Here is a 21364-nt window from a genome sequence, read left to right as displayed (position 1 = left end):
CCAGAGGAGCGATGTGGGCGGCTGGATCTGTGATCGATGCAGAGGCACCCTCCACGTGTTTCACGTGAGGAGCAACAGTAAGCATGTTGAGATGGTCTACCTACCATTTTTGGGAGACTGCAAGAACACACACACACACACACTCTCTCTCTCTCTCCTTCGACTGTATGATCGATCGGTACCTGTATTTGGACAAACTCATCGCTATGTTTATTGTCACCATTATTACACGAATCGATAGCAAATGTTGAAGCTATATTTAGACATCACATTAGCTAAAACCTTGAAAGCATTCAAGAACACTACAATTGTGGTCGATCAAACGAGTAAAAGGAACCATTCAGTAACTAATCAATATTGCTTCATCTGCTTGGAAGCTAATTTTGGCTTTCTTTTAATTACTTGGCTTGGATCTTTTACAGCCATTTTGATGTAATAAATACACTTCTCTAAAAATGCATATATCTGATAAGAACTATCATTAAAAAGTGGTTTACATGTTAGCAAAATTATGCAAGAATATGCATTTTTAACTTTCCAACAGATATCCCCAAGAGAAAACACATGCAGTACAGGGAAAGTAGAGTGATAGATCAAAGTTGAATAGGATCAAATAATTTTCTTATCAAGATCCAGTTCAATCTGAAAAATCTAAAAGCAGAACTTTCCGACTGGTTGCCGATGATTTACATAGAAATTGAGACGATGTTATATCAGTTAAAGAAAAACTTTCGAGTCAAAGCAGATTTCAAAAAGAAAAGAACAAAAATTTTATACAATACACCATGCGCGATCAATGAAACAAAAATGGATCCAAGCTAACAGAAGTTCAGAAATAAATAGTTACAAAATAGCCTGAAAATTTTTAGCTATAAAGCAACTCTAGTATTGGAGCTTATACCAACACTCCAGAGAAGACTTTATATTTATAGCCCGTCTTCAAGTTTAGTTCAATTTTATCACACTTATTGACTACAAAACCTGGAAGAATCAAGAAAAGTCCAAAGCAGGTATTGCTTTAAAAACGTAGTGAAGACAAATCAGTTTTGTCGAAAATAAAAATGAAAGAAACAACCAAGTTCAAGACACACTAGAACACCACAAGAACCTGCATGCTTCAAAATTTAAAAGGATCGCCGATGGAAAGTAAAAGATTATCAAAGCAAAGTGACACGCTAATATTAGATCTTACAAGAAATGTATCCAGAGAGAAGCATCTCAGAACAGAGAACTATTCTTCGAAACATTTATTCCTTCAGATGGCGGATGGTAGCATGCAAAGGATATGATGCTAATCCCAATAACTTGACAAGAGAGATCATGTATCATTCATGAATAACATGCTACTGTGACAAAGCACAAGTAAAATGTAAAAAGGCCACAATTATTTTGGAAAACCAGCACAAAGCTCATGCCAAGAACCCATGCTATGTTTTAAAGATATGGTTTTACAGATATTTTGGTTTTCCTCCCACATGTAATAAATGGATTTTCACTACCAACATAGCATATGAATTAGTATGTAAACAGATTTATAATAGTGATTTAGAGTTTTCAAGGACTGTCTATCAGAAAGAGTGAATTATTTCTGAATGATGTTTTCTTGGTTAGATAGGTTGAGTGCTGGAGGTATCACATTATAGGTGCTAACTGAAAAAATAATTGTGATAATAAATTTTCAATATTGCAATAATATAATAGTTCTTACAAGAATGACCAACTTATATATTAAACAATCAGCAAACGATTAAAGAACTTGAACACACTATGATAACTGATACAACAATAAGAAGCTGTAAGGTAACAACTATTTGCGACAAATCAGCAACTCATTAATCAAATACTAAATAAATATTGTACCACAGATTTTAAACAAAGACAAGATGCATGATATAGATGGCAAATCTGACGAGAGATGAAGTTAAAAACATTAAAAAAAAGGTTAACGATTTACGATGTGCATAATTCAAAGAGCAAGACTTCATTGGGGTTAAGAGTAATATGTAGTATCTGACGTGTTAACTTAAATAATGATAGAAGGTTCAAAATATATAATAATTGAGGCATCAAAGATGCACTGAATCATAAACCATTCAAGATAACAGGGAAATGCTATAAAATAAAAATGTCATAAGGACAATATAGTGCAATTTGTAAATAAGAAATAAGAATTTGATTAAAATGTTTGCTGAAATCCATTACATAAACTTATTCTAACCTCAAAAGGTACAAAAAAATGACTAAAAGTATGGCATAATTGTGAAGAAAATAAAACAGCATGGTCATATATTAAAACATAGCTAACCTGACTAATTTAATTTATCATTGAAATTGGATTAAGAATGGCATATAAGGATGATTTCTAGATATAGAATCTAAGTAGCTTCATCATAAAAAATATTCATTTTGGTTGCCTTTGAATATACAAGAAACAGGCTAGGCTATGAAATGAGTTCCTGACATTTTTGGAGGGAGCCAAAGTTGCACATCTCTTAGGTTAATAGACAGCGGTCTATAAATTAACCTACATGTGCGTGTGTTTGCATAATTCCAACAAATTAAACACAAGTTCCGTGACTAAAAATAATAATTCCAATACACATTATCTATGAAGCATACTTACAACAAATATACCAATGAAAACACTCAGTTCCCAAGTCTTCATGATTTGTACCTAGAGTTAACCCTTCTAAGTCCTTAGTGGTGCCTCCATCAACTAGCCTCTAGCTAGTGTCCAGTCTCAAAACCCAACAAGGAGTTAAGATGCAGCCCTTGCAAGTTATCATTAATAGTTGGAAACCTCCATTACTATCAGGAGAGAGAGAGGATGAGAAAACAGAATAAGAAAGAGACTATATGGTAATATTACATTTTAGTTCAAACACCTCATGGCACAAGACTTCTGAGGAAAATACTGACAGATAAAAGAGATTAGTTAGAACAACACATTGTGAAATAAACTAAGAAACAAGCTGGTTGAAAAATATTAAATACAACTCTGTTCAATCTTTCTGAACACTCTGTACTCTATCATCGACTCCATGCATCTCCACGACGTCATGCTCATCTTTTCCAAAAGCATTAAATATCCTTCAATAAGCCAGAAGAGTGAAAAAAAAAAAAAAAAATTGGTTCACTTCAGTTTTGCAAAACCCTGCTGATGTTGGATAAGTTCAAGCAACAAGAGAACCAAACAAACCTGGAGAATTTTCATTGAGCAAGCACATAAGTTCATCAAGATCAGTTGGATACTACCCATCATAACATTGAGGCAATCATGATGGAGAATTTCAACACCTAAAACAACATCCTCTGTCTTCATGCATCCCTGTATAATTGCAGCAAACTTCCCCAAACACTGATTGTTTTCTTTTTTTCCCTTTTGTAAATGGATCAAGCAATTTTGTTCAACTCATTAGTAAATCCTTTTGGAATTAAACCTAAGTGAGGAGTAGGGATAAAGGAAGAACTTATCTTAGGCCTGCGTTGAGCTCTTGGAGAACGCCTTCATCTGAATGTGATCCATATCTGAGAGAGTTCCGGTCGATAATGAGGCCGGCAGAGCCTCGTAGGAATCTCCATTGTGCCTTCGGACGAGCCCACTGCTACTGTATGCCCTGGTCGAGGTAGCACACACGATCGAGGTGGTAATGGCAATGAGGGTGGCGTGGAGGGCAAAGGCCAGATCAAGGAGCGCAGCGGCGCGGTGGAGGGAACTGTCAAGATCACAGTTGGTGGAGATGTCGCGGACACCCAGTATCTGGTGGCAACCCTCGGGAATAAAGGCGTCGACGTAGAGGGAGATGCCGGTCTGGAATGACCAGAGACCTTGGAGGGCAATGGAGGCTGCCAAGGCGAGCTCCGCAACGAAGAGCCTCGGAGCAATGGCCACAACGAGCGCGGAGGTAGCAGATGCAGCAGAGACAAGCGAGGAGATGGAGTCGCACTTGGACTGGAGTTCGGATTGCTGGTATGCGGCGGCCGAGTGGGCGGATGCAGCGGAGAGGAGGGCAAACGCGAGGGCGGCGAGGAGGAAGACGACGTCCGCCGGGAGTGGGAGGATCAAGATGGAGGTGGCGAGGAGGACAAAGAGGAAGAGGGCGGCGGCCGACTCGAGGTAGGAGAAGCGTTGGGCGGCAGCACGGGCTCCATCGGGCGAGGAGAAAAAGGCGTGGACCGCGACGGCGACGAGGAGGCAGAGGAGGGCGAGGTAGAGGGGGAGGTGGCGGAGTAGGTGGTGACGGTGGGCGGCGAGTGCGAGCGGGTAGTAGGGGCGGGCGGTATGGTCGGCAGCGACGGCAGCACCGCGACCGGAGGTGGAGAAGGAGGACGACGGGACGGCGAGGTGGGCGCGGGTGGCTGAGATCAGATGGTAAAGGCCGTGAGAGAACAAGGCGACGAAAGCAAATGCGTGGTACACAAGATCCGCCATCACCGATCTCTCTCTCCCCCCTCTCGCTCTGTCTCTTCTCTCTACTACCGTCTTGAGAGGAGCAGAAATAGGACGAAGCGTCGCATTTTATACCTGCAAAAATTAAACTTGGATATATGGCCTCCAATTTGGAATTTGATACCCTTTTACACAGTTAAGAACAATTGAGAATAAGAATATTAAAGATGATTTATTTTATTTTTAATATTTCTTAAATTATACCAATAACATCATTTTTTATATTTTTTTAATATTCTTAATCCAAAAAATTATCGATAACCATAATTAATAATGAGATCTTGATCCGACAGGAAGGATATATGTAATATACATAATACATTCTAATTTAGACAGGCCTAAGGTTACATTTGAGAATATATTTATATCTTTAATGTCTAGCTGAAAAAAATGATTTGAAGGAATGTGTAATCGTTAAATACCTTTGGAAGAAATAATAAGTAAATAAATAAAAATAAATGTATGTATGTATGTATGTATGTAATCCTATCAAAAAAAATTTATGGCTAGATATATAATAAATAATAAACATAATAATTAAAAAAATATATAAAAACTTTTAAAAATAAATAAATAAATTATTATTGTATAAAAAATATAAATCATATTATTTTTAAAAATTACATTAGCATTAAAAAATGCTAAAATGTTAATACTATCATAAAGAAGCATAAACATTTGAGCATTTTCAATACAACATGATGTGATTTTTTTGAAAAATATCAAATGTCAAATTATATTCGAAATGTATAATAAGCTTTCAATACACATTTCGAATATATTCCTAAAACACATTTCAAATGTATAATAACCTTTTATTATTACAGGATTATGATCTCAAATCTCACCTTCATTACTATTACATATAATAGCATCACAATAATTTCTTTAAAGATCAATGGGAAATGCCCTATATATGTCATTTTATATGCCTTTAGCACATAGTAAACTATATGTCCTTGTAATGATGGAAACGAATTTAGGAGTAATATTACTATTGTACCATGGTGTACCTATATATATAGAGATGATAACACCAATTATAATCTTCCAAGGTGTAAAAGAATAATCTTATCATTGGATCTTGACTGGGAAGGAACAATAGACATAACCTTACTTCTAAATATAATGAGACTGTTTCTATGATTGAAACACGTAATAAGAACATTGGTCTTTCAGATCATAAAAGAATAACCTTAATATTATACCAAGACCCATTTAGTTGTGAACACACATGAATTGCACCCGAATAACTTATGAAGACACCGTTCATGATTGCATCCAACAAAAATGATTAGGCATGGCCAGGTTTGGACTAGGAAATAGAGCTACTTAACAAGGATCAAAAGCTGGAAACATGTTGTTTGAAGTCAAAAATTGGAACAATCTGCAGCCATACAACTACTTTTAACACAATCAACAAGTAAGAATATGTAGCGAATCACATTGAGTTTTAAGAAGAAGCTGTTACCTGGAAGATGCAAAATTTGAAGTTTGTGGCTATCCCAAGGATGCAGGCATGAGACACAATTGATCAATGCATTTGAGCTCTATGATGTTAGATCTTTCCAAAGGAAGCAAGTCACTGATGATATAGATACTCCAAATCATTGACATTGTAGGTCTGGTTACATGATCTGCTATTGCAAAAAATGCTACATACAGTAACTTCTTGCATATGATCACAAGAGTTCATGCAATTTTTACAGCATCACATCCCCTTCAAATTCCAAAGATCCACAGTCTGGGAAATTTTTCCATCTGATAATTAGATCTACCAGCTACTACTACTGCTAATACTACTATGATGATCGCTCAAGCAGCATGACCTTTTATAAGAAGGGGGGCTAAGAACCTGTCTTTCTCCCCCTTAACAATCGTTTCATAATAAAATGCCCCCGGTAGGTCAAAATAGCTGATGACATTAGATAAAGTCACTGCTTAATGAGGAAGTTGCTCCTGGAAGGTATATACAGTGAATGTTATTTTGAGAGAGCTTCTCTCGGCAGGTTGAACATTGCTTCTCTGACAGGATGACACTAGTGATGCAAGCTTTACAAAACATATGTCCGCAAGTGGTTGTCGCCTCCCTCATTGTGTCCATACAAATAGTACATCGTAGTCACACCTGAACTACGTCACCAGGAACACTCACCATAATGCAGATGCAGAACTACTATAATCAATAATGCTATAGAACAACAAAATGTTGAATCTATGATCAAATTAAGTGTAAGGATGGGACAATTAGGGCATGGTTCTGACCAGAAATTAGGTTCACAAAGTTTGGAAAAGAGGAGAAAATTAGGTACCCAGAATTTGAAAAAGGGTGGAGGATCTTGAAAATACAAACAAGGAAACGGAGGTTCCAGAAATTCTATTAAGCTCCATAGTAGATGATGCATACAGCATTTTTTTTTTAGATGTATACAACATTAAAGAAAGAAACAGCTATGAGTGACAAGCTAACTATCAAAGAAGAACTAGTAACGTTGAGCTTTCCTGCATTCAGTTCCTTCCCGGAGTTCATATTTCAGTTAAGTTTCAAGAAATAATCATCTGGAGACGAAAAGATTCAAAGACATATCTTGCCGGAATTCCAAGCATTTGGGCCTTTCGATCTGTCTTCTGATGTAGTACTCCAGCCATTTAAACTCCCAAGATATTGATTAGGTGCTGCCAGAAGAAGGAAAAGCATTAGATAAATGCCGCATTCGAATGTAAAAGATTGGAATTTACAGACGAGGCAGTCTGTGACAACCTAAGAAGATGTGGTATTAATGATGAGACACCAAAAATCATATAAGATGAATTAATGCAGAAAACCCTAATCTGCATAGTAACAATCATGACAGTTGCTTGCTGAAGGAACTAAAACTTGACCAGTTAGTTCAATACACAGATTCCAAACATAAGAGGGATCTCTTTTGATTGGAATCAACTACAAACGATCCTTCGATGACTTGGAAGACAGTCTGATAAAGAAAAGCCATCCTCGAACCTTACAAAATTTTACTACAAACTTGAACTCTCAAAATATGAAACTTAATAATAAAAGAACTTGCTTAGCCCATGGTAGACTCATGTTAGGACAGTAAGACACCAAATAGATTTAGAAAAGCAATCTAAGCACTCCCCAACATGGATATTGAAAATACTTAGGAAAATCGGTCCAATGATTACAGAGAAAATCTACTTCTTTTTCTGGCCAAGAAAAGAATTACTATTGAATAGTCATTATCTTGACCAAGTCCTGGGCCTTTTAGAATTGTTTCAGGGACCATTGAATTATATAGAGCCTTAGGATTGCAAAGGTATGTTTGTTTCATAATCTATAAGTAATCCACCGAAAATCTCAAATGAAAAAGGGGAACATTAAGCAAAAAGATGCTTCAGTCACCTCCAACTCCAAGCCGAAGATCATCTTCTCAATTGCAGGTGCACATGAACTGGAGTAACTTGAGTATGGATTGAACCCAACCATCTGCAACATGACAGATTAATACTAGTCTAAGCAAGCACCGACAGAAACCTCAATGACCAAACCCTGAGAAGAAAACCCAAACAAGTAGTAACCTTAATCAAGCCGAAAGATTGCATGGTCCTGTTGAAATACCTCTCCGCAAGACGCAGGAGGATACATCCGCACATCGTCATCGCCGTCTTCGATCAGTATAACAGTATTAACTCAGGACAACCCCTTAAGCGACTTGCTGCCAAATCTGGCATTTGTATAGGGTAGACAGGCCAAATCTCAGCTCGAGATCTTGCAATGTCTCCGTGCTCGATCTCGACCTACCCATGTCACAATAAACCTAAAAATTAGAAATTTTACCAGGAAAAACAAATCTTTCTCAGTCAAAAGTCACCAATCTGTCACTACCTCGTGGAGCAGAACTAGGGGAAAAAAGAAAAGGTGGCAAGCCAAACACAACGGAGAACGAGATTCTTCTGTGTGCGAAGATGAACGACAAAAGAGCTGGGATAGAGGAGGAGACTACCGGAGATCACATGGGAACGGTCTGAAAAGGTCGAAACTTTCCGAAGATTAGAGATCTCAAACAGCCGAAGTCACCCAACAATAACATAAAAGATCGAGGAAATCGACAAAAACACGAAATTACAAATTTTCCAATCGAATGACAGCCTTACTGAAACCGGAATCGATGAATCATGCAGCGAAATCGAAGATCCACTACGTCTCCAGTAGCGACAAGAAACCTGGACGTGCTCGCAGGTGACGGGAAGGGGGAGGGGAGCGGTAAAAAGTAAAAGGAAAAACTTAAAATTTATATTAATTAATATTACATAATTAAGCAAAATTAGTCCGAATTTTCCGGTTGCGCCTTTGGGAATCATCAAGAACCCAGCGCGAATCTTACGGCAGATCACGGTGAATGCTGATTTGAACGTGGCCGTTACAACAGGGCGAAGTCGGGGCTGTGGTCGCAAGTCCAAGTGGAATTAGTGGAAGACTTAATTTGGAAGTCGGACCCACCACCTTCATTGATTCGCCCAACTATGGAGGCGGAATTCTACGTGCGGGCCTTGACCGGCCCATGCGCAACGTAGACGGCGGTAGGTCAACGGTCAAGACTCCGCGTCTCACTCCATCCGACCAATCTCTTCAAATTTGGTAGACACGTTAATCCCTTGGAGATTATTATTTATGTCGACAAAGCATTTAAACAGAGTCTCTTCACTAAGAAAAATAATATCCTAAAAAATATTTTTTTATTTTTTTTTAAAAAATGTCTCATTTTTAGAATTCTCTAATAGTATTTTCTTTTTTTTGGGTTGGTTCTTAGGATAAATCGATGTAATTATAATTTTTTATATTATAATATAATATTTTCAGTAATATTAAGAAAATATTGTGTTATAGTGTTTTTTACTATATTACAGTGTTTTCCTGATATTGTTAAAAACTATAACATAAGGTTAAAACACCGGGAAACCAAGTATTTTTATAAAATTTATATTATTTTTATATTATTGTTAATAATATTATAATTAGACTAATTTGTCATAAGAAGTATTTCAAAAAAAAAGCTAAGTGGTTGAATATCAAATCAAAAAGTATTTAAAGTACTAGGAAAATATTATTAGAAAATTTTAAAAATATATCAGATAAAGTTTTAAACCCTCAACTTCAAAAAAGAAATTTTTTTTTTTTGTTTTTAGTATAGCGCATGAGCTTTTCGTGTGTGTGAGAGAGATTTTTGAAATAGTGCCTTATAAAAAAAAGAAGATCATTTTGCTCCTTCTTTTGTGTGTGTGTGTGATTTTTGAAATAGTACCCCTGATAGTGAAAATATTATTATTATTATTATTATTTTGTGTGTGTGTGTAAGATATTTGAAATAGTGCTCTAGTATGAAAAAGATCATTTTGTCCAATTTTTTTCGTGTGCGTCTGTTTTGAAATAGTGTCCCCCGACATTATGAAAATATCATTTTGCTTTTTTTTTCATGTGTGTGTTTTGAAATAATACCATGACTCATTTTACTCATTTTTTTTTTTATGTGTGTGTATTTTGAAATAGTGCCATATAAAAAAGACCATTTTATCATTTTTCATGTGTGTGTATATGTGTTTTGAAATAGTGTCCCGGACAGTATAAAAATATTTTTTTTGCCCTTTTTTCGTTGGACTCGTCATCACCTCCGTTGAGCTTGCCGACTTAACTATTGCCCACCTCAACTCTTGCACGAAATGAAGACGGCGAAAGTGTGCACCTCTCTCCTTCTTCTTCCCCTACGATCAATGGCAAGAGCTCACGGACCGCCTCCTCTTCTTCTTCACTCGTAATCAATAGCGTAAGGGGGCGAGGAGCACTTATGAGCGACGATAAGAGCACACAAGCCCCCTGCTCTCCTTTTTTTTCTCACGCATGCAATCGTCCCCTCTCTTTTCTAACTCACGATTAACGACACACCCTTTTTATTCGTCTTCTATGATCGACGATTAAGACCGTGAACAAAGGGAAGGGACGAGCATTATGAGTAACAATGATGAAAGCTACGAATGATTATTTGGGACGAAGAGGGTAGACAAGCATGACAAAAGCACGATAAGACGTAAGACAAAGGATAATGGTCGATAAGATTAAATTATTATTAAAAAAAACTTTCGTTGTTTCATGATATTTTAAAATAGGAATGCTGTAAGAAAAAGTTTAAAAAATAAAAAATTTCGTATATATATACATATATTGAAAAACTTAGAATTCAGGGGTTTTCCTGATAAAATCACCCGAATACAATATAAGCACAATAATTGCATGACTTCATACTGATGTGATATCAACGGACCGAGTCAATGCACCACCGCAAGGCGAGACCGGGAAAACTGACCGCAATGTGAACGATCAAACATGCAGCTGGTGGAGGACAAGAAGCCGCAACTACGCGTGTGAATGCAGAAGCGATCGACGGATGTTTCGGAGATGTGGTCAGCACGATCCTTGTAGGTATCATTTTTGTACGACGATCGTCATGCATCACCGCAGCGGTCGTTCCAGCTTTATTGACCCGATTAAACTAGTTGCTTCTTTCACAGTTGACGAAACCCCAATTGCATCGATGCCGGTGTGATATTTCCTTTGAATCGCGTGAACATTGTCTCCTCGTCTTCTTCTTTGACCGAAGACACGAGACGAAGTAACCCTAAATAGAGAACGGAGAGCTGCCTGCCTTCCCCAATCTACCATTCCCGTGTCTATGTTCGAGAGGTTAAAAAGCAAGGAATTTTCTTCTTCTTTCGCGTTCAGCTCCGATCTTCTCCTCTGCTTCTGTGCACTCCGTATTCCGAAGGTTAAGGGTTTTGAGTTTGATTCTGGGAGGCGAAAGAGGAGGGAAGGATGAAGTCGCCGCTGAGAATGTTTCGAGGCTTGAAGCTTGGCAGGCAGGAGGCCAAGGAGGAGAAGCAGCAGCATCGGCCCCCGATGAATATGGATGATCTTATCCAGGCCACGCAGGTAATTGTGATCCTCCTATTCTTCGAGGCACATCTACGCATTGAAAAAAGCGGCGATTTTTTTTTTTTTTGGGTGGTTTGGTGGGGAAGGATTTTATTCTGCGATTTGTGGTAATTTATTTTTACTATTTCGAAAAGCTCTTATCTTTTTCGCTTCTGATATGATTTTCGGTGCTGCATCCCTTCATTTCACAAGTTCAAATCATTTGTACTTCATTTTGTGTATAATTTTTGTCCTGAAATGATTTTTGGATTTTATTCTCCAACTTTCAGTTCATCTGATCTAACGCAATTACCAGTTTCAGCAACATATTGTTTGCTTTCGACGATCTTGTTCATGGAAGTGACTTGTTACCTCCAAAAGGCATTTATGTTTCTTTCCGGAGCTTTCTTTTTGGTACCAACATGTTCGATCATTCAGTGTGGGTTACTGATAAAAGTTTTAGAAACTCTGTGCTTTGACACGTTGGTAGGGATGGGAAATAGGTAGCTCATGAGTTGGCAAATTTTGATGGGAAGAGTTACGCAGAATGTGGATATGAACCTTTTTCGACAGTATTATAAATGAACAATTAGTTTTCTTCATTGCATAGAGAAATCATTCATCATCTTTTCAGTACTATGGCTGATACAGCCAGATGTTTTTTTTCAAAAAAATCAGCCTGGATCCTGCCATGCGTTCTTTACTTTATTTAATTTCTACTTGGCATATTTTGTTCATCATTCTAACTTTCCAGCAGCTTTCTAATTTCGCTATATGTATATTGGTGCTTTAAAGTCCCAATCATTTCAGTTGACTTTTATGTATGATGGTGTTAAGTTGTGTAATTTTTCCGTTGAAACTTGTTGTAAGTTTCGAACAATTTACTCAATAAAACAATTGGGTGTAATTTGTAGGATATACCACAAATAAAGGATAGTTCTCAACAATTATAACAACATCCATACTGATTGGGATAATGATTGATCTAAAGTAAAGTAATTCCTTTATACATAGGCATTAAGTTTGACAATTTGGTGCTGTCTGTTGACAGGATATGCAGGATATGAGGAGCTGCTGTGATAGCATACTGTCTGCATCAGCTACTACTGCTAATAATGCACATGGTACTGGTTCATACTATACTTTTGGTTTAAAAGTGATGTGTAGCTCATCATTTCTAAATAATACACTTAAGCAAATTGGTTAGTTGGGAAATAAATATGCCTAAATATTTTTATTTATCTACAAGTTGAATTTTAACTATTTTTGTACCTTGGTTGTATACAAAAATTATCTAATATTTATCTTTTGAAAAGCGCAATTATTAAGATGTTCGACTTTGACAATCAAGTTTGAGTTCAACAGTCGAGTAGTTGAAGTGTGAGCAGATTGCCTTAATCCAAGTGTCAAGATACTGAAATTTCCAACCTGTCTCATGTTCCAAATCGACTACATTGACACTTCACCTTGGGGATAAGGTGAATCAAAGGCATAGGGAGTTGTCATGAAGCAATTTGGATTTGTACCATGTAAATCTAATGTCCAGGTCAAGACAGGCGAAGATGTTACCATGTTTGCCCAATATATGGAACTGTTCGGTGCTATTTAAGGTTGAACAAGGTGGCCAACCCTGTTTCTGATAAGGTTTGTCACGGTGGGTTACTTGGGAGCTAACATTGGCTGCTGACTTGACATCTTACGAGGCTAATTTTTGATCTGAAAATGACTGGAATTATATCAAATAGATTGGAAAGGCTCTAAATGGTTGCAAAGACTTTTAAACTAATTAGAAGAGGTCTAAGCAGGACTAGAGTAGCATAAAGTGTTTTGGTAGGCAAATGGGAATCCTAATCCCACTAGAACTGCTCCAAACTACTCACCCTTTTAACCCAAACAAGGGAGGAGTAGCACAACAGTATGATAGTGGTATTGTAGCAGAACTGTAACAGTACCATAGTAGCACATTGATCTTGTATTTTCTATACGTTTCTAATGAATTGAATATAGATTTCTAGACTAGTTTAGAATCCTATTAATAGGCATGGATGTAAGTCTAGTGAGCTTCTGTTTAGACTACTGCATTCTCTCTCTCTGCATTAATGAATTAGATTGGTTACTAGAAATCCTAGTTGACAGTTCAGTTGAGAGACTTTTACCTCTCCCTCTCCATGAGTTGTGGTAGACTTTCTAGAGGTGTACTACGGTTTCATTATGATGAGTATAGTATACTGCTGTATTTTGAATCTATTTTAACTTGGTATGTGCTATTTCAGAGTTCTCAGAAGCACTGGAGGAACTGGGCACCTGTTTACTTAAGAAAACTGCATTAAATGACGATGAAGATAGTGGTGAGCAAATCGAACTTTGTACTTTCCTGCAATTTGAATTACTATGCCAATAAAAAAATATAAATTGGTTTGGTTCTTCTGGAGTTTATTGTGTTTCTTATGGATATACTTACTTTTTTATGAATATGTTAAGTCCACAAATCTTGTGGCTCAGCCTTGCCAAAAGTATTCAATGCAGTCTGATTTTTTTTTTGGGTTAGATTTACCTTAACCTAAAGATTCGAACAATGGAAATAGCACAATTTTTTTTTCCTTTCCAGAATGGGCTTGTAGAGAACACATTTTTTAACATTGTTTGGATCAGTACTTATGATTCTTTTAGTTTGTTCAGCTCTTGAACTACCAGATACGTATTAATTATGCATGCAGGTAGGGCTTTAATGATGATGGGAAAAGCACAATTTGCTCTGCAGAAAATTTTTGATGTCTATGTGAGTCATCTATGCTGTGGCATGAATACAACAAATTTGTCGTCCGTTATACCTTAGTGAATGCTTTGGTGGTGTAAGTTGATCATTTTACTCTATTTTACAGCGCATCCATATCTTACGGACAATGGATAAGCCATCAAGGTCCCTTCTTAGAGAGCTCGAAGTTGTAGAGGTTTGCTTCTTGTAGCAAGTACTTTAAATTGGATGATGATAATATATATGAATGGTCAATTAGAGAATTATTGTACTGTTCATCGTTCATACTAAGTTGCTCGGTATTTCTTATGCACCTTGACAAAAGGAGCAATACTTACCAAGCATTCCAAATTGGTTTAGATTTTTAACTCATTTATTATTTTCTGTCGATAACATCCTCGTCAGGTCATCACCAACTTGAAGATGGTTATATAGAACCTTATGCAACTAGTTGGATAAAAAATTTGATGCATTTGACAGTTAAAGATATTGTTTCTCTAAGTTAAGCCTACTATTTTGTCAAGGTTATAATAGCCCTTTCAGATGTTGATTTTCATATGAAATTCACTGATGATATTTTTCTCATTGATAGACCAGAGAATAGAGACCATATAATCTGGAGATTCCAGAATAGACAAAACTAAATCTAAATAGGGAACATCAAATGGTAAATTAAGCAAATTATTGATTAAATTTACACAAATAATATTCAAGATACCAAGCAAGTGCTTTTCTTGCCTTGTATGCTTAGCAGTAAAGGAATATAAAAGAAACATTGCATATGGATTTAGGGCAGGGGCATAGAAGTGGAGGTATGTATTATGGTTCTTATGAGCACTTGATGCCCATTAAAGGGTAATACGTTAGGTCTAATCATGCTTTATGAGCTGGAAATATGTTGGTAACTCTACAATGTGTCTGAAAATGGGTGCAACTACATTTGCTGATGCTGGAAGTGATGGTGTTGATACAAGATATAGAATGACAAGTTGGATGCACTTAATTAGGGATAACATGAGGAATAACAATTTGAAGTGGTCCATTCGTATGTGATTGAGGTAGCTTGGTTTCCAAAACCATAGAATGAATAAAAGGTGAAAAAAAGGGAATGAAGCAGGAAGGTAAAAATTTTGTATAATCTTTTGGTTTCAGTGATCTTGGAGTCGAGAAAAATCTGATGCAATTTGTATCTGATTGTCTGAGGTCATTCTTATTATTTAGGTTGAATTTTGTTCTGAAGTGGCTGCTGCAGTGTTATAGTGGATTAGCTCTTTGGCTCATTAGGAGTTTAATGGTTAGTGGTTTTAAGTCTGTTCAAGTCTCTCTAGAGCTTTAGTGCCATGGTTTTAGTTATTTCATTTCTTTGTGATATTCCATTGTTTACTGCACTGAAGTTTTTAACTTGCATTTTGTGACTTTCTACTGAGTATTGTTATCACATAAGAAACTGTTATCTTGTTTAGGAAGTATAAATTGCTATTTCTTAGTAAGATTATTTGTTGCTGCAGGAATTGAAACGCCTTTGTGACAATAAAAGGTATGAATGAAATTATTAAAATGTGTCTTCCTCCTCTCTTAAGTGTTTTAGTTCTTAGGTTTGACTTCTCCTCTTCAGAGAGATCTATAAAAATATGTTAGCGGCACATAGAGTCAAAGGGAGATCAAAGTATTCTAAATGTGAATCTATCTCATCAAAGGAGTTGCAAGAAGCTCAAGCCAATTATGAAGAAAAGGCAGCCTTATTTGTTTTCCGATTGAAAACATTGAAGAAAAATCAATTTCAAAGTCTTCTTAAGCAAGCTACTAGCCACCATGCTGCACAGGTAGTTATCTAACTCATGCGTCAATAACATGTTATTTCTTCATAGCAGCAGAAACTTGTCTAGCATACTTATTTTTTTTCTTTTCTGGTTCGTATTCAGCTTAGTTTCTTCAGGAAAGGACTGAAGACTCTTGAGATGGTTGAATCATATGTTGGCGCAGTTGCTGAGCGACACCATATCGATTACCAGTTTAGTGATCTTGAATATGTTGGCTTGGACTATGATGATGATGGTGATGATGGTGGTGATAACTATTGTGGTTATGATGGCAGTGACAACGGGGAGCTAAGTTTTGATTATCAAAAAAATTTCCAAGAAAAAAATGTTATTTATACATCTAGAAACTCCATAGAGGTAAAATCCTTAAGGCTTTGTTTTGTGTTAATTCTAGTTCTACTATGTACCAATCAATTTCCTACATTTCCTTGCTGTTAGAACTTGGATCATACTTATATATGTTGACATACATCATCATTCTAGAAGAACATTTGCTAATATAGGGATGTTTAGTGGCTATTACTTGCTGTAAAGCTGATATGAATTAATGTTGCTTGAAATTCCTACCTTGGAGTTATGCATTGATATGGTGCATGGACAATACATAAAATCATACAGAAAACCTGCAATAAGCCTTTTTTATAATTTTATCCATCATGTGCATATACATCAAGGATTTAAATATCCATCCTAGACCGATTTCGATAGTTTACTAGACTGCTATGATACAAGCATACAATAAAATAGTAAAAATGAATTGATCAACAATATCATCCCATATGTTTCACCATATGGTTCTTGGTTGGACCAATAAATATCCATCTGTATGTACTAATCAGACTGGTACTAAGAATCTTTTTATAACTCAGTCCTCCATTCCTTGATAGTGTCAAGATGTTGATAGGTTTTTACATGAATTTTAGTCAAAGTTCCATATCATTGTATAGAAGCATGATGATTAAATGATATCTGGAGATGTTCTAGGATAAGTCCAAAGTAGATATTCTATTGTGGTGGACCTGTAACAATTTAGGTTTGGAAAGATAGAAATACAGTTTACAAAAACTTTTAAGTAGCTTCCTGTAAGGATAATTATGGAAATAATTTAAGTTTTTCAACACAGTAGCAAAAAGCTATCATCTCCAGAGTATTTGGGGCCAGCTACATGTTCCTTTTTTCGGAGCAATACATCTCAATTAAACTTGGAGCAGTCAATTTCTTTTTATTGTTTATAATAAAGTCTTCTATGTTTCCTCTTGCCATCCTTGCACCATTCTGAATATGCTCATATCATTCTAAACAGTTTCCTATCCTTTTGTTCCAAAAGAGCTTAATCAGACTGCTCATTAAGCTCAAAAGAGCTTAATCAAAGAGAATTTCCTTTTCTTATTTTTCTAAGAACCATGCACATCCACCTCAACATTCTTATCTTGGCTACATTAACTATTTTGAATGTCCACCATTGCCTAGCCCAGTGAATGTGACATCTGTCACCTTCATGAGTTGCTAGGGTTTGATTCCTTGTATGGATATGGTTGAACATCAAAATAAAGATTTAACTTTTAGAGCATGTTGTAGTTTAACTGCACATCTCTCTGATCCATAAATCATAACTGACCTGACAACCATCTCACATTATTTTAATTTGGTGGGCATGTGACGGTCAGACAAGATGTCCGACACCCTTTTATCCACTTAAATTGTGTGTCAACCTCTTCGTAACTGATGAAATCAGATGCTTGTCTACTTCAATATACTCATATATGCAAGCCACCTCATGCATCAGGTAACTGTGCTTGAAATGAGTAATAGATGCTCATGTTACTATTCACCCTACAAATTAGGCGAAATATCTTATCAGCTTAATCATGGGTCTGTTAATAATTAATAAGAGTAAGCCGAAATAAAATAGAAGAAATGTATTTTGTTGTAGTTTTTCTTAGAACCTAGAAAAACATGAAACTGCTTACTCAAACTTACTGCCATATTGGTGTGTCACATTTTTACAATGACATGTGAGCTTTAACATCTATACTTGTAACTTTGATTTGTCCATAAATATCGACAGTATTTCTCTAGCCTTAAATGTTGATATTGAAAGTCCTTATACTTGCATAATAGCATCCTTTCTGGCTTTTTGTTTTCTGTTTCATCACAGATCTGGAACATTGGTTTATTATCTATCTCATATTACTACAGCATGCTTGGAAAATCAGTGCTGGTTATTTCATGTTTTATTTCATTTGTGCAGGAGAGTCCTGAGAAAAGCCAATTAGATATGCATTGGAGACCTGGGTATTGCTGCCAATCAGCACCAATTTTTGCTGTTAAGAAGCCTGATTCAACAGAGAAGATAGGAAAACCATCCTTATCAACTAGAAAGTTTTGCTCTTATGTTCTACCTACACCAGTTGATGATAGACCTCCAGAATCAAGTCCCAGTACTGCTCCTTACCTTGAAACAAAGGGTAGTTGGTCAACACCACTGTGGCATTCATCTCCATTAGAGGCAAAAAACACTGTAAAAGATTTCAAGGCGAGTGAATTGCCCAATCCCACGAAGTCTTTAAAGAACTCAATACCTAGAGAGAGCAATATTTATAGTGGGCCCATCAGTATGCCATCTTATTTCTCAGAGAAGCTGTCAGTGCCACAATATAATCGGCAAACAGCTTTCGGTATGAATAATTTAAAACGACAAGCCTTCTCTGGTCCATTGAGGAGCAAATCATTTTCAAGCAAACCTCTATTTTCTTCTCCTGATTATAGACCTGTGGAATTTCCCTCTGTAGTCTCTTCAGCACCCCAACATATGTTGAAACCTCAATCATATGTTTCTCGAAAGGTGGCTCCTAAAACCTCATCACCTCCTGTTTCATCTATAAAAATCAGTGAGCTTCATGAACTTCCTAGGCCTCCAGTTGATTCAGAGAAGACAACAGGGCTATCCAATTTGGTTGGTTATTCTGGTCCCTTGGTCTCTAAAAGCCAAGTGCTTACTGCAAGAAGGAATATGCCATCGGATTTTTCATATAAGGCATCACCATTGCCACCACCTCTTGAACCTATGGACCGCAGTTTCTCAATACCTTCTAATAGTCAAAGAATACCAATACCTACATTTGCTAGGTTGTTGGCGTCTCCTTGCAATCCAGTCACAATAGAAGAAATCACTTCACCACCTCTCACACCTTTATCTCTGGTGACAAGACTTCCGGTATCAACAATTTCATAACCGATTGATTCAGTTACAAAAAAAAGGTAAGTGGTTGTTGCTAAGAGCCTAAGACCACTTTTTTCGTTCCATGTTCCAAAGGTAGCTTTTTCAATTGTTTAATATTTTCTACCTTTTTCCTCATTTAGCTCATTTAGAAATGTGCGTAACAATTAGTTTAGATTGAATTTTTGCATGAAAAGCATGTGAGTTAGTTAGACATATCAGTCTTATTCTCTTGCTACAGATTTCTTTCCTTGGAATTATAGGAAAAACATCTTATCTGTTTTGAGGTGGTGCATAATACTCTGATATGATGCCACCGCCTTCTTTATTATGCAATAGGATCTAAGATCCCTACCCTTCTATAAAAGTCTTACATTAGATAATGGTTTCTTACTTTTTTTTAGTGTACATCCAAGATTTTCTTTTCTTCTTCAGGATATTTTCACTTATTACATTCCTGCATTTCAAGTAACTTACATTATTTGGGTGTCATTGTATATTTCACTGGTTAATAAGGTTGAGTATTTTGAGAAAGATGTTGTAAGTTCTAGAAGGCCAGTGCACAGTATGCAGATTTTATAGGTTTTTGTTATGGTATATGTTAAATTTATGGAACACACCATAAAGGATGTATATGAAGTATCAATTAGAAAGTGACAAGAATCTCAAGTGTGGAGTAACAATAGGAAGCTCATTATATGATTTACAGGTAATTGAAGCCATTTAATACATGTCCACGCAACAGTTCAATGAGGAGGAAAGAAATATGCTAATTGCATTCTGCAGGCTGTTTGTACACAAATGAGCCTAGCTCTACATATCAGCTGCTTGAGCCACAGCTTGGATGCATGAATGCGACTTGAGATGTTAAATGAATTGAAATTCACAAACTTGCATCAGGCGAAGGGAACTTAGTAGAATTTTGTCAAAGTTGATACCGGATAGGAAATTACGGAACCAATTTGCTATTTGGATAACTTTATTGCATAAGCTTCCAATAATGATCAGCATGAAGTCATATAGTTTATATATCAACTGTTGATCGAAAGAGGTTTGATGATTCCTTTTATATTCTGATACTTACAGTGTGGCATGGAACCATTTGACTAATGGGACCAGTGACAATTAAAATAGACGGCATAGGTTTAAACGGATCAGCTGCATATATCTTAATCATACTGCTAATATTATGCAACGCCAAAATAGAATATTAAGAGGCTCTTTGGATCATCTTCTGTATGGTTTCTCTGCTACAAGGCCTCTATTACTATAGATTGCTAGATTTAAGCACACACATCACACGGAATGGAAAAAAAAAAAGGAAGATGGTTTCTCACTGGTTTAAGAAAAGGAGGCACACATGCAATAAAAGATGATAGTAACTGAAATACATGTGGCGAAGATTGATGGATAGCTTCAATTGAATGCGAGGATGATGTTGTCCTCGGGCACATGCACAAGCCTCACCCGAGGCGAGGTGGATTATAGTAGCAGATGCCTTAGCTGCAGACCTACAAGATTTTGAATAACTAAGTTTCTAGTATGCAACTGAGCTCTTCATATTTTTTGTAAGCTATGCTTAAATCAAAAATTGGTTTGACAATACTAGACTAGTCAGATGATGTTATTTTACTCTTTGGTTTCAGGATACATGCGATGGAGCACTGCTGTCACCACTCATATATCTTCGTGCGGTTTGGTGTAAATTGCCTGTGCATTCCTAGGTCCTGATAAGTATAAGTTCCCTAAAATACCGTTGTTCATCATATCATAGTTCGGTATTGAGCCGACGTTAACCGACGTTACCTTTCAGTCATAGCCATTTAGTTTGGACTTGTAGATAGAAAATTTTCATTTTTTTTAAGGATGACGAGTACCTATGGGTCATGCCGTCCAAAAGAATTTTGAATGTCGTTTGTTTGTCCAGAATTTCATTGAAATTATAGGTTGAAACACTTTACTGTTTCAAATAAGTTCTTGTGATCTGTCCCTGTAAAGTTCCTGTCCTCGGTGCAGGCCATGTTTCTACTGCAGTGGATGGATTCTTTTCAATGCTATCAATGGATTCATATATCAACATGACAATATGATGCCACGGGAATTTGTGATCACATACTGCAGATTAACCACTATGATATCTCCTGACAGACATTAGAAC

General features: G+C 36.6%; 2 protein-coding genes across 7 annotated transcripts; one reads left to right on the top strand and one right to left on the bottom strand.

Moving 5' to 3' along the window:
- Positions 1 to 2828: 2828 nt before the first annotated feature.
- Positions 2829 to 8698, bottom strand: LOC103987094 (uncharacterized). Of its 4 annotated transcripts, none has more exons than XM_018827705.2 (7): positions 8603 to 8698; positions 8334 to 8472; positions 8027 to 8245; positions 7851 to 7934; positions 5922 to 7126; positions 3200 to 4525; positions 2829 to 3090 (listed from the first exon to the last, which is right to left on the bottom strand). In XM_018827705.2, the coding sequence occupies exon 6, from the start codon at positions 4430 to 4432 to the stop codon at positions 3476 to 3478; it is 957 nt and encodes a 318-aa protein (XP_018683250.2). In that variant the 5' UTR covers positions 4433 to 4525; positions 5922 to 7126; positions 7851 to 7934; positions 8027 to 8245; positions 8334 to 8472; positions 8603 to 8698; the 3' UTR covers positions 2829 to 3090; positions 3200 to 3475. The 4 variants fall into 4 exon arrangements, 3 of the variants coding, with proteins under 3 accessions (XP_018683250.2, XP_018683248.2, XP_065042541.1); XM_018827703.2 differs by having other exon boundaries at positions 8067 to 8245; XM_065186469.1 differs by having other exon boundaries at positions 8575 to 8675.
- Positions 8699 to 10773: 2075 nt separating this feature from the next.
- On the top strand, positions 10774 to 21263 carry LOC103987093 (uncharacterized protein At2g33490). 3 transcript variants are annotated; one of them, XM_065186464.1, is made up of 12 exons: positions 10774 to 10918; positions 11012 to 11429; positions 12463 to 12535; positions 13685 to 13759; positions 14129 to 14190; positions 14294 to 14362; positions 15675 to 15703; positions 15782 to 15989; positions 16089 to 16177; positions 16262 to 16343; positions 18238 to 19247; positions 20853 to 21263. In XM_065186464.1, the coding sequence occupies exons 2-11, from the start codon at positions 11313 to 11315 to the stop codon at positions 19219 to 19221; spliced, it is 1788 nt and encodes a 595-aa protein (XP_065042536.1). In that variant the 5' UTR covers positions 10774 to 10918; positions 11012 to 11312; the 3' UTR covers positions 19222 to 19247; positions 20853 to 21263. The 3 variants fall into 3 exon arrangements, with proteins under 3 accessions (XP_065042536.1, XP_009403563.2, XP_065042535.1); XM_009405288.3 differs by having other exon boundaries at positions 16089 to 16343; XM_065186463.1 differs by having other exon boundaries at positions 10785 to 10903; positions 16089 to 16343.
- The last annotated feature ends 101 nt before the right edge of the window (positions 21264 to 21364 follow it).

The sequence above is a fragment of the Musa acuminata genome, chromosome BXJ1-6 (genome assembly GCF_036884655.1).
Source record: "Musa acuminata AAA Group cultivar baxijiao chromosome BXJ1-6, Cavendish_Baxijiao_AAA, whole genome shotgun sequence".
Lineage (NCBI taxonomy): Eukaryota > Viridiplantae > Streptophyta > Magnoliopsida > Zingiberales > Musaceae > Musa > Musa acuminata.
The sequence above is the reverse complement of the archived record's forward strand: the minus strand, read 5'-3'. Positions and strand labels throughout refer to the sequence as shown.

Bases quoted from the DNA above. Each gene is read 5' to 3' on its own strand.
- LOC103987094 (XM_018827705.2), bottom strand. From the start codon at position 4,432: ATGGCGGATCTTGTGTACCACGCATTTGCTTTCGTCGCCTTGTTCTCT.
- LOC103987093 (XM_009405288.3), top strand. From the start codon at position 11,313: ATGAAGTCGCCGCTGAGAATGTTTCGAGGCTTGAAGCTTGGCAGGCAG. The intron at 15,704-15,781 runs GTATGAATGAAA...TCTCCTCTTCAG, and splicing joins CGCCTTTGTGACAATAAAAG to AGAGATCTATAAAAATATGT. The intron at 16,344-18,237 runs GTAAAATCCTTA...TCATTTGTGCAG, and splicing joins CATCTAGAAACTCCATAGAG to GAGAGTCCTGAGAAAAGCCA.